We start from the raw sequence: 14,676 nt of genomic DNA on the forward strand, positions 1-14,676 counted from the left end.
TGATGATAATATATAATTTATTCATGATAAAGCAACATTGTATTTTATGAGTTGTGCACATTATACAAGCAGCAAAGTAAAACCCTTTGCTTATTCATTAAACAATGGTCAGGTTTTATATTTTCCAATTAATTCATACAAATACAATATATAAATCAATATAAATCTAAACCAATTATGATACATAATGCAATCAGCTTACATCGACATAGCTTGGACCGCATAATTATTTCAATGTCATTCAAAATTTAGAGCAGCCATAAAAGGGGGCGGGGTGGATAGAATATGGAACAATAATAAATAGTAATAAAAAGAAACATCTCATTATCAATTGACAATTCAATCTAGATTTTAAAAGCAAAAGGTCAATATGTATCAAATATTTATTATAATCAATTCATGAGAACAAACTGAGACTTTGATGTGCATGTTTTCAAGCTGGATGTCGATATATGCGAGCTGCACTGTGCATAATTCAGTTCCATTTATTTACAACGCATTTCACGCCATTCAGATGGTGGCCCTTCCGTATTCAGGTCTGTCTTTGCACGACAGATTTCCAAACGCTCGAGGATCTGAGAAATATACAATCGTGTCTCTCTTGTCAGTATTGAAATATTCCACTCCGCCAATAGTTTCAAACCTATGTACATTTCTGCCGTAATCTGGAAAAAACCAATATTTTAAAATTTGGCCAGAAAACTCGCCCTTCAAATATCGATCGATTTAAATGACCCTCGTCGTGGCAAAAAACTCTCAAACCCGGGACTTCGCTTTAAAATATGGGTTTTTCCAGAGTAGGGCAGATTTGTTATGACCATTTGAAGAAAAAAAAAGATTGCCAAACTCGCACTGGTTTTATTTAGTTTTCTATTCCATGTTTGTTTTTGTTCTTTCATACATATTATTATTTAGCGATTAGTATCCTCTCATTCCCCGTCTGTCCCACTCTCCAAAGGAATAATTTAAACCACCTTTCTATGCTTAGACTTGCTTGCAACTGTGATATTTATTTTGTTATATTGTAAAAAATACACACTGAATATAATAATTGCCATTTACATAAACCAACAAATGTTGTACACGCAACACATATTCTCAATGAGGTCAGAGACAAAAGCCGGTAAATAGTATCACTCAAGGTAATGCCCTGTACAGATATTAATGATAGGCCTTAAAGCCTGTAGATTAGAATCAAATTAATATCAGTGCTTCCAGGTTCCTTTAAAAACGCGTTTTGCAAACACAACATTATATTTATCTAAGATATCTATGTCAACATATGACAGACGACAGACTCGCGTCTAATTTGCGCAGGCGGATCTTGATGTCCAGAATTATTATATTATGCCTAGAAATAGAGCGCAAATAAAAAATGTTGCGACAATAATAATTTAAGTGACAATATGGAGCAATAGTTAAATATTTGAGGGGTTCATTTCCAAAACCAGCTACTTCACACTCACATAACAGTAAATGAATCAACACTCCAAGGTAATCTATTGGACGCCATAGAACCCCAAGAGAAAAACTGAATCCCGTTTAAAACACTCAGGTTATTGCTCTCTGAGGAAACAAGACAAGTATTCCCCCGCCCACCTAAAAAACCATTAAATATATGAGCATTTATATAGCGTATTATCCACTAAACCTGCTCAAATCGCTTTACAAAGGGTCCTTGGCCAACAGCAACACGTAACATGTAGAACGAGACATGATCCCTGTTACTCGATATTACCATTTTTTCCCCGACAGAGACAACACTGTTAACGATCAGGTACTCATTTTACGCCTTAGTAAGATGAGAAACTTGTGATTAAAGAGCCTTTTTACAAGGACTGAACTATGCCCTGAACGAGGCTAGAACCTAGGACCTTCCGATCCGAAAGCGAGTGTCATACCATTAGGCCACATAGCCGCACCTTGCGATGCGTTCGATGACTAAATAATGGACAAAACAGCAGTTTTCTCTGAATGGTGACAATGCAACTTAACAGGTCTTGAAAGGCGTATCCTAATTTGGAACGCCAGTATAGTTGGAAGAAATGTGAATTGTCGTCTCAAAACGGTATTATATCCACATAAATCTGATTTTTAAAATTGAATTTTAAGCTAAACTGATAAACTTTGAAATAAGATAAATGCTTTTATTGAACGGAGTGAATTTTCTTTCTTAATTTCAAAATATTTAATTTCAGGACATTGATAATTTTAACACTAAACTACATATTTTATTTCATCCGAATCATTTGATATAGTACCGGATTATTGTGTTGGGTTGCAAATTTAAAATTTACAAGTTACCTAACCTGAACCAGAATACAGAAAATTGTATATTTAGCTGGTAGAAACTGTGGACCGTAAAAAGAAATGTAGAAAAATGAAATTATTAGCTTCAAAAAAGGAACAAAATATCAAACACGGAAGGTTTCTGCCCGAAATCATTCATCAACCAAAATACTAATGATGATGATGATAATAATAATAATAATAATAATAATAATAATAATAATAATAATAATAATAATAATAATGATAATAACAACAACAATAATAATAATAATAATAATAATAATAATAATAATAATAATAATAATAATAATAATAATGATGATGATAATAATAATAATAATATAACATTTCTACAGTGCATTGCCAGAACGATGTCGTGCTCTATGCGCTTGACATTGGCAATGATTTTATGACACTAAATCAAACATTTGTAACAATAATCTATTAACACACTTACTGTTATTTGTGACATACAAATAAAACATATGATACATTACAACAAAAGGTTCTATGCAATATATTTCTCATGAAATATATGATGTTTCAATCTATATTTAAAAATGCATAATACACCACTTTAAATCCAGACGCACATTTGAAAATTCTTCAGCACGCCAGGTTGACAAATACGATGTCGAAATGTAAACAAGTCCTTGGGACCGAAACGTTCTGTATTTGTTAACTTGTTCTTTTTTTATTTAAAGATGTGATATTCTTTTTTTACACCATCCAATACAGAAAACAATACATAACATAATAGGAAATTAATGATATATATATAATATATATATATATATATATATATATATATATATATATATATATATATATATATATATATATATATATATATATAGGCAATCGTAAAAGATATATGTGTGTAGTTGCCTAACAGGCAAGACGTGTTTTTGTTGTTGTGACATTTCTCTTCAATTTTTACCGATTTCAAGGATTTACACGTCTTATTTCAATTCAATTTTTATTCAAGGATTTTTGTACAACACGTAAGATACCATTGTGATATTGCTTTAATTATATTTTATACGGTTTTGACATCATTTTTATCGAAATTGTTTCGGACTATTTTACAATGTTTCACCAAGACCCCGCCATTTTTACTCGTTCTCACAACCAATTTTTACTGTCGGCTGTCGTTGGACTTTTATTCACCCTGCGCTTTTATTGTTTACAAATTGAAAACACACATTCCGACCTCAAACGTGAACACCATTACAATCAACAAAAGATTGTCTGTAAACGTGGTGGTCGACGTAAACAACATGTAATTGAAACAACAGTCCCGCGACGTCCAGTGAACTGTCATCGTTCAACTCGACCACCACAGACGTTAACAAAAATATTGACAAATGACACAAGACCAAGTCATGGAAATCATAACATTTGTATTGGCCATATTAACGCACAGTCATCGAGAAACAAGACATTCGATATAATCGATGTCATAGATCAACACGATATCGATATTCTATATATAACTGAATCATGGTTGCGTCAGTTCGGTGATGAACCTATAATGAAAGAAATGACACCTCCCGGCTACAAGATGGAATCGTTCCCAAGAAATGGACGATCAGGAGGGGGGATCGCCATCATATACAAACACGCTCTTTCGTCTAAAATACAAAACAGGCCAATTTCGTTCAAAAGTTTCGAGTGTGTCCAAACCACATTGACCTACGCTCAAATTTCATTTTTAATCACTTGTATCTACAGACCACCCCCAAGCAAAAAGAACAAACTGAGACAGAATGATTTTGCTGACGAATTTTCAGATTTTGTATCAAAAGACACATCAAATAAGCGAAAAATTTATATCGGCGATTTTAATATTCAGTTTGATGTTGATCAGAATAGTCTCGTTAAAATTATAAAAAATATGCTGAATGAACATGGCCTCACTCAGTTAGTGACCTCTCCAACTCAAAGATTGGGGCACATCTTGGACTGGTACATCATTGACACACCCTCGCTTGTTGAATCAATTAAAAATATCAAAAAAGAAATTTCAGACCACAATCTGATTCTGGCAACTCTCAAATGCATCAAAGAGAAAGCAAAGAAAGTCAAGATAGTGTCTAGGGATACCAAAAAAATAGACATTAGTTCCTTCAAAAACAATCTGTCAGAGGAACTAGGAAGAATGGATATACCATCAGCACAGAAAACAGACGAGGTACTGCGCAACGTCATTGACAGGCATGCGCCAAAGACAACTAGAATAATAAATTCCAGGAAACCGTCTCCGTGGTTTAACCAGAGTGAAAAAACTGCCAAAAGGGAAAAAAGGAATGCAGAGGCATCGTGGAGAAAATCGGGCCTTGAGATTGACCGGCTGATATATATAGCAAAAAAGCATAAGTATAAAACCACCTGCAAAAGAGCAAAAAGAAACTATTATAACACAAAACTGTCATCAGTGAGGGACACTAAGGAATTTTTCTCTGTTTCAAAGGAACTTTTAGGGGAAGAAAAGGGCATGTGTCTACCCACTAATATCCCGGTAGAAAAGCAGCCGGATGCATTTTCAGATTTCTTTTCGGGAAAAATATCGAAAATTCGGAACAATTTGGACCTCGTGCAAAATGAAGATATAAATTTCCACCCTTTTTCGGGTTCACAGGGATTCTCTTGTTTTAAAGAAACAACTGAAGAAGAAATTTCTAAAATAATTTTTTCATCTTCCTCGAAGTCATGTGATTTAGATCCTTTACCAACTAATATTTTGAAATTATGTCTTCCTGAATTGTTACCTTGCATAACTTATATTATAAATCAGTCACTTATCTCAGGACAAGTCCCAGATATCTATAAACATGCAATTGTAAAGCCTCTCATAAAAAAGCAAAATCTCAATGTAAATGACCTTAGTAACTACCGTCCCGTCTCAAATCTGCCATTTCTTTCTAAAATCCTTGAAAAAGTTGTACTCAGACGTCTTTCACAACATCTCCATGAAAACAATCTATGGGAAAAATTTCAGTCAGCTTATCGTTCTTACCACAGCACAGAAACTGCTCTGTGCTGTGTTGCGAGTGATTTGCTTGATGTTTTAGATAAAGGTTCTGTTTCTCTTCTGACATTGTTAGACCTTTCGGCGGCGTTTGATACTATTGATCACGGTATTCTCATTAAACGACTTAATATAACCTTTGGCTTGTCTGGGACTGTCTTGCAGTGGTTTGAATCTTATTTAGATGGCAGAAAGCAACAGGTTATGATTTTAGATAAACTTTCTCGTCAACATACATTGTCTTTTGGTGTTCCTCAAGGCTCTGTTTTGGGTCCAATTCTTTTTGTTTTGTATACTTCTCCATTATCTAATGTCATCACTGGTCATGGGCTGCGCTATCATCTCTATGCAGATGATACGCAACTTTATGCTACTGATAAAACTAAAAATCTCGAAAATATTGTGAAACGTGTGGAAGAATGTGTGACGGATGTGAAAGAGTGGATGGATGCAAACAAGTTGAAAATGAATGAGTCAAAAACAGAAGTGATGATTGTGGGAAATAGAGGGCAGTTGAAGGTGAATGATGGTCTTGAGGTGTTGATTGGGGGTGAAAAGATCAAAGTTTCAAAGACTGTGAAAAATTTGGGTGTCTATTTTGATTCAGAAATGAAAATGTCAGCTCACATTTCTGCTCTCTGTAAATCTTTATACTTTCAATTGAAGAAAATCAGTTCGATCCGTCAGTATATTGCAATTGGAACATGTAAAACATTGGTTGTTTCCCTCATTTTTTCGAAACTAGACTATTGTAACTCGCTGCTTGTCAACTTGCCTCAGGCTTCTATTAAACAATTGCAACTACTGCAAAACAGTGCAGCAAGATTAGTTTTTGGCAAAAAAAAATTTGATCATGCAACCCCTTTGTTGGCCTCTCTCCACTGGTTGCCCATTGACAAGCGCACATATTACAAAGCAGCGTGTCTTGTTTATAAGTGTTTGGCTGGTATAGCACCGGCATATCTCACAGATCACGTGGTCATGTGTAAATTTGAAAATTACACTTTAAGATCATGTAATGACCAAACGAAAATTTCGGAAAAAAGATCAAGAACAAAATTTGGTGATAGATCGTTTGCTTGTTTCGGCCCCAAGATTTGGAATGAACTACCACGTGGTCTGAGGGAGTGCAAGTCTTTACCTACTTTTAAAAAGAATCTCAAGACACATTTTTACTGTATTTGTTTTTCTTGACTCTATATGAATCCTTGATTTGGCTATGAATTGTTATTGTTGTTATTGTTTTATTTTTTTATTTTTTCACTTAAAATTGATATTTATATTGTAAAGTGCCCAGAGCTTGTGTTTTACACGAGAATGAGCGCTATATAAATGTGTATTATTATTATTATTATTATTATTATAAAGGAATTATCGGAAAAAAAACCTTCTCTTTTTAAGGTATGACCTTGATGCAATTGATAAAAACATGATGATTTTGGATTTTGAAACTTATGGGGGGGGGGGGGGGGGGGGGATTATAATAATAAATCGTGTTGACTACCTCGTCGTTTATTGTAATTATTCCTTTGAAAACACTAGACGCCTACAAATATATAGATTAAAACAAACACATCTACACAAACACACACACACACACACACACACACACACACATACACACACATGAGTCATTCAAATGCGTATTGATTTTATAATAGTCGAAACGTTATACACATCTCACATTGTTAAATTGCGTGTTTCGTTTCTTCTCTGTCTGCTTTCAAGAATTAAATAGCGTGTTGACACAATCACGTCAATTTGTGCCTGAAAAAAGAAAAGTATCGCAAAAAAACAAAACAAAACAAACAAAAAACCCAGCAAAAAAAAAACCCAACACATATATAACGCATATCTGCGTTTAAATTCAGGAGACTAATTAAAAGAAATCAATCTAGGTGTAGATTAAGGTGCCTGGTCAGTTTTAAAGAGTTTTACTAAAATGTGGGAGATATAAGAATATCAATATTGCTCAAAAGCATAAGACGGAATACATGCATTGCATAACAGAGAGATGATTTACAAAATCTCATGTCTGTCATAAAGAAACATAGAATACAACAATGCCATAATAAGAAAAGCATAGGATTATTTTTTTAAATGCCAAATGAAAAGCAAACATAAAATTAATAAATTACGAGAGTGATATGAACGAATTTCAATCAATCACATAAATCGATTACAGTTGTGCTTAAGACAATCGACTTAGTATGAACATTATTATGATATATCGTTGTTAAAATAAGGATTGCAATTAAAATGTTTTTATAAAAATTGTTACACCATAAGAATTCAACCATGAGTCTAACCCAAATAGGCAAAATCATTGGTATATTTTGGGTACACAGTTTCAATTCGATTGTTTTTAGAGCAAATATGTGTAGGATTATAAGAACCAAAGGCAAAATGGGCCATAGTTCATCAAGGTATCTCTGGAGAGAAATAAGACAATTACTTGCTACCTTCTTGATAGAATGCTAATCTATCAATAAATTGTATCTGCGCAATCTGGATAATTAAATCATCAAAAACCTTGATTATTATGTGCGTCTCAGTAAATGCCTGGACTCTTAGTACTATAGTTGCTCTCAAAACCCTGTGTTTGCGTTTAAAGACTCCAAGGTCTTCATCTTTATTGGTCTGAGAAAAAAAAATCGAAAATAATATTCATTTTGATAAAATACCAGATTTTATCCAGTCCCACAAGTATCTTTACCTTAACTTATATGGATAACCTTGATTTCAGCTTTTTTTGTCTGCTTTAGGTTATTCAAGGGTCTTGATGGAAAAAAATAATAAAATGTGGGATGGGGGGGGGGGGGGGGGGGGGGGGGAAGGGGGGATTTTTTCATACATAATTTAGTGTTGAAGAAAATTAGATCATCTGTCTAAAATCAGAAGTTCAAACGAACGCTGACGAGAGTCTGGAACTCTATCAACTTAATAAATATTTCTGTTTACCGTGGCAAACAATATAAACAGCCATGAATAATGATACAAAAAAAACCCCCAAAAACCTCCAAAAAACAAAAGAAAACACGACAATATAGTAGATATTATTATGCAACTGTATGCAGATATAAATAATGATATATTCATTTACGGGACTTGCATGAAAGTTTAAAGGGAATGGGCTAAAGCTTGATTATGATGCACAAGTCATGACATTTTGGCCAAGGCTTGTCAGTTGTATGCTCTTTTAAAAAATATAAAAATAACCTTTTTATTTTCAGCAGAGAGTTTTCTCTACTTTAAATTCCCGCATCTAGTCTAAACCAATTGGCAATTAACTTATATTTACGGGTTATTTGAATGGGATATGAGATATGAACACTTTGTATTTCATTATCTGCTACTTTCAGGGGTTTGAATTGCGTCGAAATCGGGGGGTGTATACAAACATAATATGTACGCTTTCTGTCTTTCAAATAAATACACGTTTGAATTGAATTCCAGTCTAATAATAGAAAGCAATTGTTTTAACATTTTGTTATAGAGAATGTTTTGCTTTGGCTAGAAAGTATTTACATTACAATGAGACCATAACAATTTGTAAAACACTTAGGTTCCTCCCCCCAATATCCTCTGAACTGCAAAAAAAAAAAAAAAAAACCCAAAAAACAAAACATTCCGTTTCATACCATCCAAAAGAAACTTGTCTTTTTGTTTCTTATTATTAATGAAAAAAAAAACCAACACAAGCGTCTTTTACAGAGCGGTACCGCGATGTGTGTTACAAAGGTTTTGCTTTGATTTGCCCTTATAATTTGAAAAAAGAACATACAAAACACGTTGCCAAAAGCATGACTGGGAAACCCAACTCTCCGGGTGCTTGTGCAAAGCCCTATCTTGTTCGCCGACTCTCTCTCATTCTCTGTCGCTGTCAGTAATAAATACATAACATATGAAATGAAGCATTTGAGAGCAGACCACCGGTGTAAGATAAAAGTAGACAATGTTTGATACGATTATTACAACTTATATCTTCACTTCAAATGTTTTTCAAGAAACTCGTGTTTAATTTTAAAATCAATCCTGTTGGAATTACATTGACTTGATTTTCTTATCACTTTAAAAAATCGGACAGAAATATTTGTAAAAAATCCCTTAATTTTAGTAGAAAAAAACATTTCTTTATGACAATGTAAGAGTACACAAAGTTTCATTCAATAATACCACAATGGCGATACTTAATAAATCTTTAAAAATATATCATATCTCTCAATTGGTTGCTACATTTTCACTTAGAAGCGACAGGGATACAGCTTGAAACCCCTGACTCGTATCTTTGTAACTACTCTCTTAGTGGCAACAACAAGATATGCTTACAGGTTAGTTTAAAATCCAGCATCATTTAAAATCAACAAAAATAAATCAAAAACCTTGCAGTGCACCTACAATGATTAAGTCAGTAAATGATTAAAACTCCCAAGATGTTAAGAGGCGATAATATTATGTTTTAGCCACATATATAGAGCAAGTATCACTGCATGTCATTTCATGCATCAGTATCACACGACAAGCTACTTATGAAAGAGTAGTTTTTGGTGTGTATGTGTATGAGTGTATCTGTTTTTTAAAATGATTTGTTTTGGGTGTCGCGTTGTAAACAAAAAAAAAAATGTATGTGGTCAGTGTAAAAGAAATCTTTTCAGAAACTTAAATGACTTTCATAAGGGTGAATACTATCATAAGCCAGGTCATTGCATATCTAAGAAAAATCGAGACCACTGCCATATTCACATTCAATGAAAATACTGTTAATTTCTAATAAAAAGTTATAGTAAAGCTATAAACTGTGGAATGGGATGACTAAAGCTTGTTGGGGTGACTAAGACAAGACCATAAATCCCCCTCCTCCCATAGTAAACAAATAACAAATATGATGTTCATTTTACCATATTTGTTTATTAATTTTAAGTCCCGGGAGCACATTCGAGGGTTGATCTTAGTCGCCCCACTGGCCTTGGTCATCCAATCCCGTTATTTATCACTTATCTCATAGTATTACTCAAACAGCTAATCATAAAAGGAGTCTTTCTTGTGTAAACCAATCATAAGTCTTCTATAATTAGACATTCGTGTATAATAGATAGATGGTACGTGATAATTACAGTTTAAATATAACTTTCTTTCCAAACATTTAAAATGATCCACCAGTATCATTATAGCGTATCGTTGTGTTTGGCTAAATCTGCATTGGTAAGGCAATGTTTAAAGACGCCATGATTTATACTGTTGTCATAATAGTAAATGCAGTTGTAATTATAGAAATCAGGAATTGATGCTATATAAAATATTGAAAAGTGTGTTTAATGCAATGCCAGACACAGTGCAAAATACAGTCAAGAATGAATTATCCCAAATATCTTCACTGTATTGTAGAAAGACGAATACAATACCTTCCATTTGGTGGACTCATTCCAATGCTACGAACTAACATTATATCATAGACATCTTTTCAGTTGTTGATTTTCAAAGGTGGATTGGTTTTTAATTTCCTGCTCTGTGGTTATGGTGTCCGTAGATATTTTACCATACAGAGCATTTTTTCTTGGGGTTCATCATCGATGAGGAAGGACACTGGAACGCCCGGCTAAAGTCCTCGGAGTTTTGGGTTGAGCCGATCACTCTAAATAATATGAAAGAGAAAAGAAAACGAAATTTAGGCAGGGGTAATAAGCAAATTGAATTTTAGTTCTTTAGGTTGTTTTGGTTTAGCATAGCTTTTTAATGCAATGCAATAACTACTTTATGCAGGGGATCCCGTGCCAACGGTCTCTTATCATATAGACATGACGCCGGGAAGACGCTGCACTATGTTTAATTTTTCTCAACAGAGTTAACACTGTTATCTGCTAGGAAAAATAAATAAATAACAATATGAACTTGAATGCAAGCTTTAAGTTAATATACGAAAACAGATAAAATGGACGTTTCGGGTTTTCTGATTTTTGTTGATAAAGGGGAAACCCGAAACGTCCATTTTATCTGTTTCCGTATATTAACTTAAAGCTTGCATTCAAGTTCATATTGTTATTTATTTATTTTTCCAGCTTCGAGCAGCAACGTTTACATTACCCAGTATTCTTGAGTATGATGAAAATATGTGAGTCCGTTTTTCAAAGGACGCAATCTGAGCCACTCACATTAGGACTCGGACAATTACCTACATTTCTATTCATAATTTCTCTCATCATTGTCTTAAATACAAGGACAGAGAGTGCAATGGTAAAAATGAAATGACAACGAAGAACGGACCACATAAGATTTTGCTCACTACTCTGAAAAAAATAAAACAATTTTTAAATTTTGGTTATTTAACTCGCCCTTCAAATATCGATCGATTTAAATGACCCTCATCTTGGCAACAAATCTCAAACCTGGGACTTCAGATGTCTTAGGTTTGAGAATTGTTGGTAAAAAAGGGGTCATATTAATACGATCGACATTTGAAGGACGAGTTTCCTGGCCAAAATTTTTAATACGTGTCCTTCCAGAATACGACAGTTAACTGGTTAAAATAGTATTTTACATTAAAATGGTATTTGTATTTTCTCCCATGACTTTTAACAGGATATGCTGATATATCGAGGCAATGATTATGACCAGTTATCGACAATGTGGCAATTTAATTTTCACGACATGTACATATCTATTTACAAGACTGATAACCCAAATCGTTATGGTCTCATTGTTGCAATGGAAATACTCTCAAACCAACGCATACCAACTATATTTTCCATTACAACAATATTAAATCAACCCCATTATTGCATTCGGCTATCAGCTCTTCAAATAAATGCACGTCGGATTGTCACATTTGTCTGACCTTAGATTGTGTTGTTCTCCAAAGCCATTTTACATCCATTATAATATTTAATTAAGATGTAAAGATTTGACAGTAAGCCATCTACTAATGCTTTAATGATAGTAATAAAACGTCTTGAAGGAATTTTGTATTTCATGAATTGAAATAATGGCGCTATATAGGATAGCCATCTGATAAAATTAGTATAGCATCGTACAACAATGAGTGTTGTTCAAATGTGACCCATCGTTTCAAAACGGTATCATGTCGGGTTAAACCAGATGCCAAATAAGAGGTCTTAAAGATAAAATGGCAAAAGAAAACCCATTGAAATTTTTGTTTACGTCAACTTAAGATGAAAACGTTACCCTCATATTTTGACCCAAAAAAATTCAATTTTTAGCATCAAATTCATCCCGACATATTACCGTTTTGAGACGCGGGGGTCACAAATGCCTACTTGGTTGCTAATCAGAGTTGTAGGTAAATGCATGGAGATGATACTGACCTAAATTTTCCAGGGCTGTGGACACCGGTTCGAATTCGGCTGATAGCATCCCCGTCTCGCATTAAGGTACACCATAGCTAGAGATGAGAACGTTTTTAATGATGATTATACTCAAACACACACGTGCACACACACTCATACATATACACAAATACAGTTTGTTTGCGTGTATGTGTGTGTGCGTGTGTGTGTGTATGCATTTGTATGTTAATAAGTTGGTGCTGAAAGATACAAACACAACACAAGACTTAAGAATTTATGAGAATCACAAAGAAAACTTTAAAATGAAAAAAGAAAAATTATTGGATATCTTTTATACTAACAAACACAAAACAGTCTTCGTACCTTTTAGCTACTCTATAAATGTGTATGGGAAAGCCAAGAGAGGTTTCTCACCTGTGTACCATACCAGATTCTTGTCAATGAATTTGTGTCGCTTAAATTAAAGGTTATTTTTTACAGGGATCTTTTGAAGGAGGTCCTTTTTATTCACCATCATAACAATTGGTAATTAAAGCAAGGTCTTTTGCTTGTTTTAAACTTGTAATTCTAAAGGTACGCAAACATGAGCCTTTTTTTGGGACTAAAATGAATTAAAAAAAAAAAAAAAACAGTCAGAAGAAATAATTGCGAAGTCCTTTAGGTCTATGGAGTAGGAGTTTATCCTGGTTTCTATAACGTGAAACGGACAATAACAATTGCTTGCTACCCTTTGGATGGGGCACTAGTATATCGCAAAACATATCTCTGACATATCTAAGACACCCAGCTACACAATCACTTTTGGGTGGACAGGGTGGTCAGAAAAAAATATTGACTTCATCCGAAATCGATCTGCATCTCTTTGCGAATGTTCTACCAACTCAGATATCGGTGCCTCAGAGAAAAATGAGAGAGTTGGGGCCTATTTTCTTCCCCAAGTTCTGTTAACAAAAATCAGTCTTTATCATTTCCAAATATTCCTGTCTATCTAGGTATCGTGTTGCAGTGTCTATTCTATTACTTTTGTAATATTAGACACAATTGTCACACCAACTAAGCTATAATCTGACTTGACGAACAAGCGTCACCTTTGATGAAATGAATTAATCTTCCGATTTTTTCGGGTAGTTTTCCATCATGCTAATTGTTCATATCTTAGCTTTATAGAGGCTGTTGTTTTTACCTGTGCAAAGTTGATGAAGAACAGTTGATCGTGATTGTATTTGAGTCCAGGCAGACGATCTTCTTCTTTACCGTTTCTCTTGACCCAACTACGATATGCCTGGAATACAATGTGTTTTTATTACTCATTTGAAGAAAAAAACAAACTTCTGGTTGACATTTTCTATGGAAGCAATCACAGAGTAGAAAGTAAATAATGATGACGATATTTGTGATGATAGCAGTGCTCATGAACATGGTGCTGATGATGACGTAGAGGGCAACGAGAATGATGGTGATGATGATGATGATGTTGATTATTATTATTATTATCATCATCATCATCATCATTATTATTATTATTATTATTATTATTATTATTATTATTATTATTATTATTATTATTATTATTATTATGGTGGTGGTGGTGGCTAATAAAGTAAATGTGCAAAATAGTTAGCACGGAACGTTTCTGACCCTTCTTCAGACAACAACTTATTCGAGACGTGGCAATAGCAGAGCAGAAAGCTTGATAGTATCAAAGGGAGGATATTGTTTGATTGGATGTTTCTTAATAACACTGCTTTGTTTATGAAAGCTGTAAACATACACATTTGTCAAGATGAACAAAATGACCACTTGTGATATTGGATAGTTTAAAAATTGTGAACACTTTTTACTGTAATGGTAACTTTGAGCACATTTTGCAATATGACCAATGACGCGGAGATCATGGAAGTAAAAAGATCAACCCCAATGGAAAAAAGGCTGCGCTCAGTCATAAAGCGAAATTTGGGATCGATCGTTGTGCACTTATATATGTACACGTCGGGATCGACAGATTACATCAAAATAAGCATCCCTTTGTTACACTATTTGATACATTCTCAG

General features: G+C 33.9%; 1 protein-coding gene across 6 annotated transcripts in view; it reads right to left on the minus strand.

Moving 5' to 3' along the window:
- The window catches only part of LOC144971248 (neprilysin-1-like), a 124,237-nt gene continuing 109,561 nt past the window's right edge, over nucleotides 1–14,676 (minus strand). For 3 of the 6 annotated variants that reach the window (XM_078911811.1, XM_078911814.1, XM_078911815.1), the window contains 3 exons: nucleotides 13,808–13,906; nucleotides 12,643–12,719; nucleotides 10,616–10,955 (listed from right to left, as the gene is read on the minus strand). In XM_078911811.1, the coding sequence (XP_078767937.1) occupies nucleotides 10,856–10,955; nucleotides 12,643–12,719; nucleotides 13,808–13,906 (276 nt within the window). In that variant the 3' untranslated portion in view covers nucleotides 10,616–10,855. Of the gene's footprint in view, nucleotides 1,600–8,340; nucleotides 10,956–12,642; nucleotides 12,720–13,807; nucleotides 13,907–14,676 lie in introns of those variants that run through there. The other 3 variants (XM_078911812.1, XM_078911813.1, XR_013645099.1) reach the window with 2 other exon arrangements.

The sequence above is a fragment of the Berghia stephanieae genome, chromosome 4 (genome assembly GCF_034508935.2).
Source record: "Berghia stephanieae isolate SIO BIC M18660-M18661 chromosome 4, UCSD_Bste_1.3, whole genome shotgun sequence".
Classification (NCBI taxonomy): domain Eukaryota; kingdom Metazoa; phylum Mollusca; class Gastropoda; order Nudibranchia; family Aeolidiidae; genus Berghia; species Berghia stephanieae.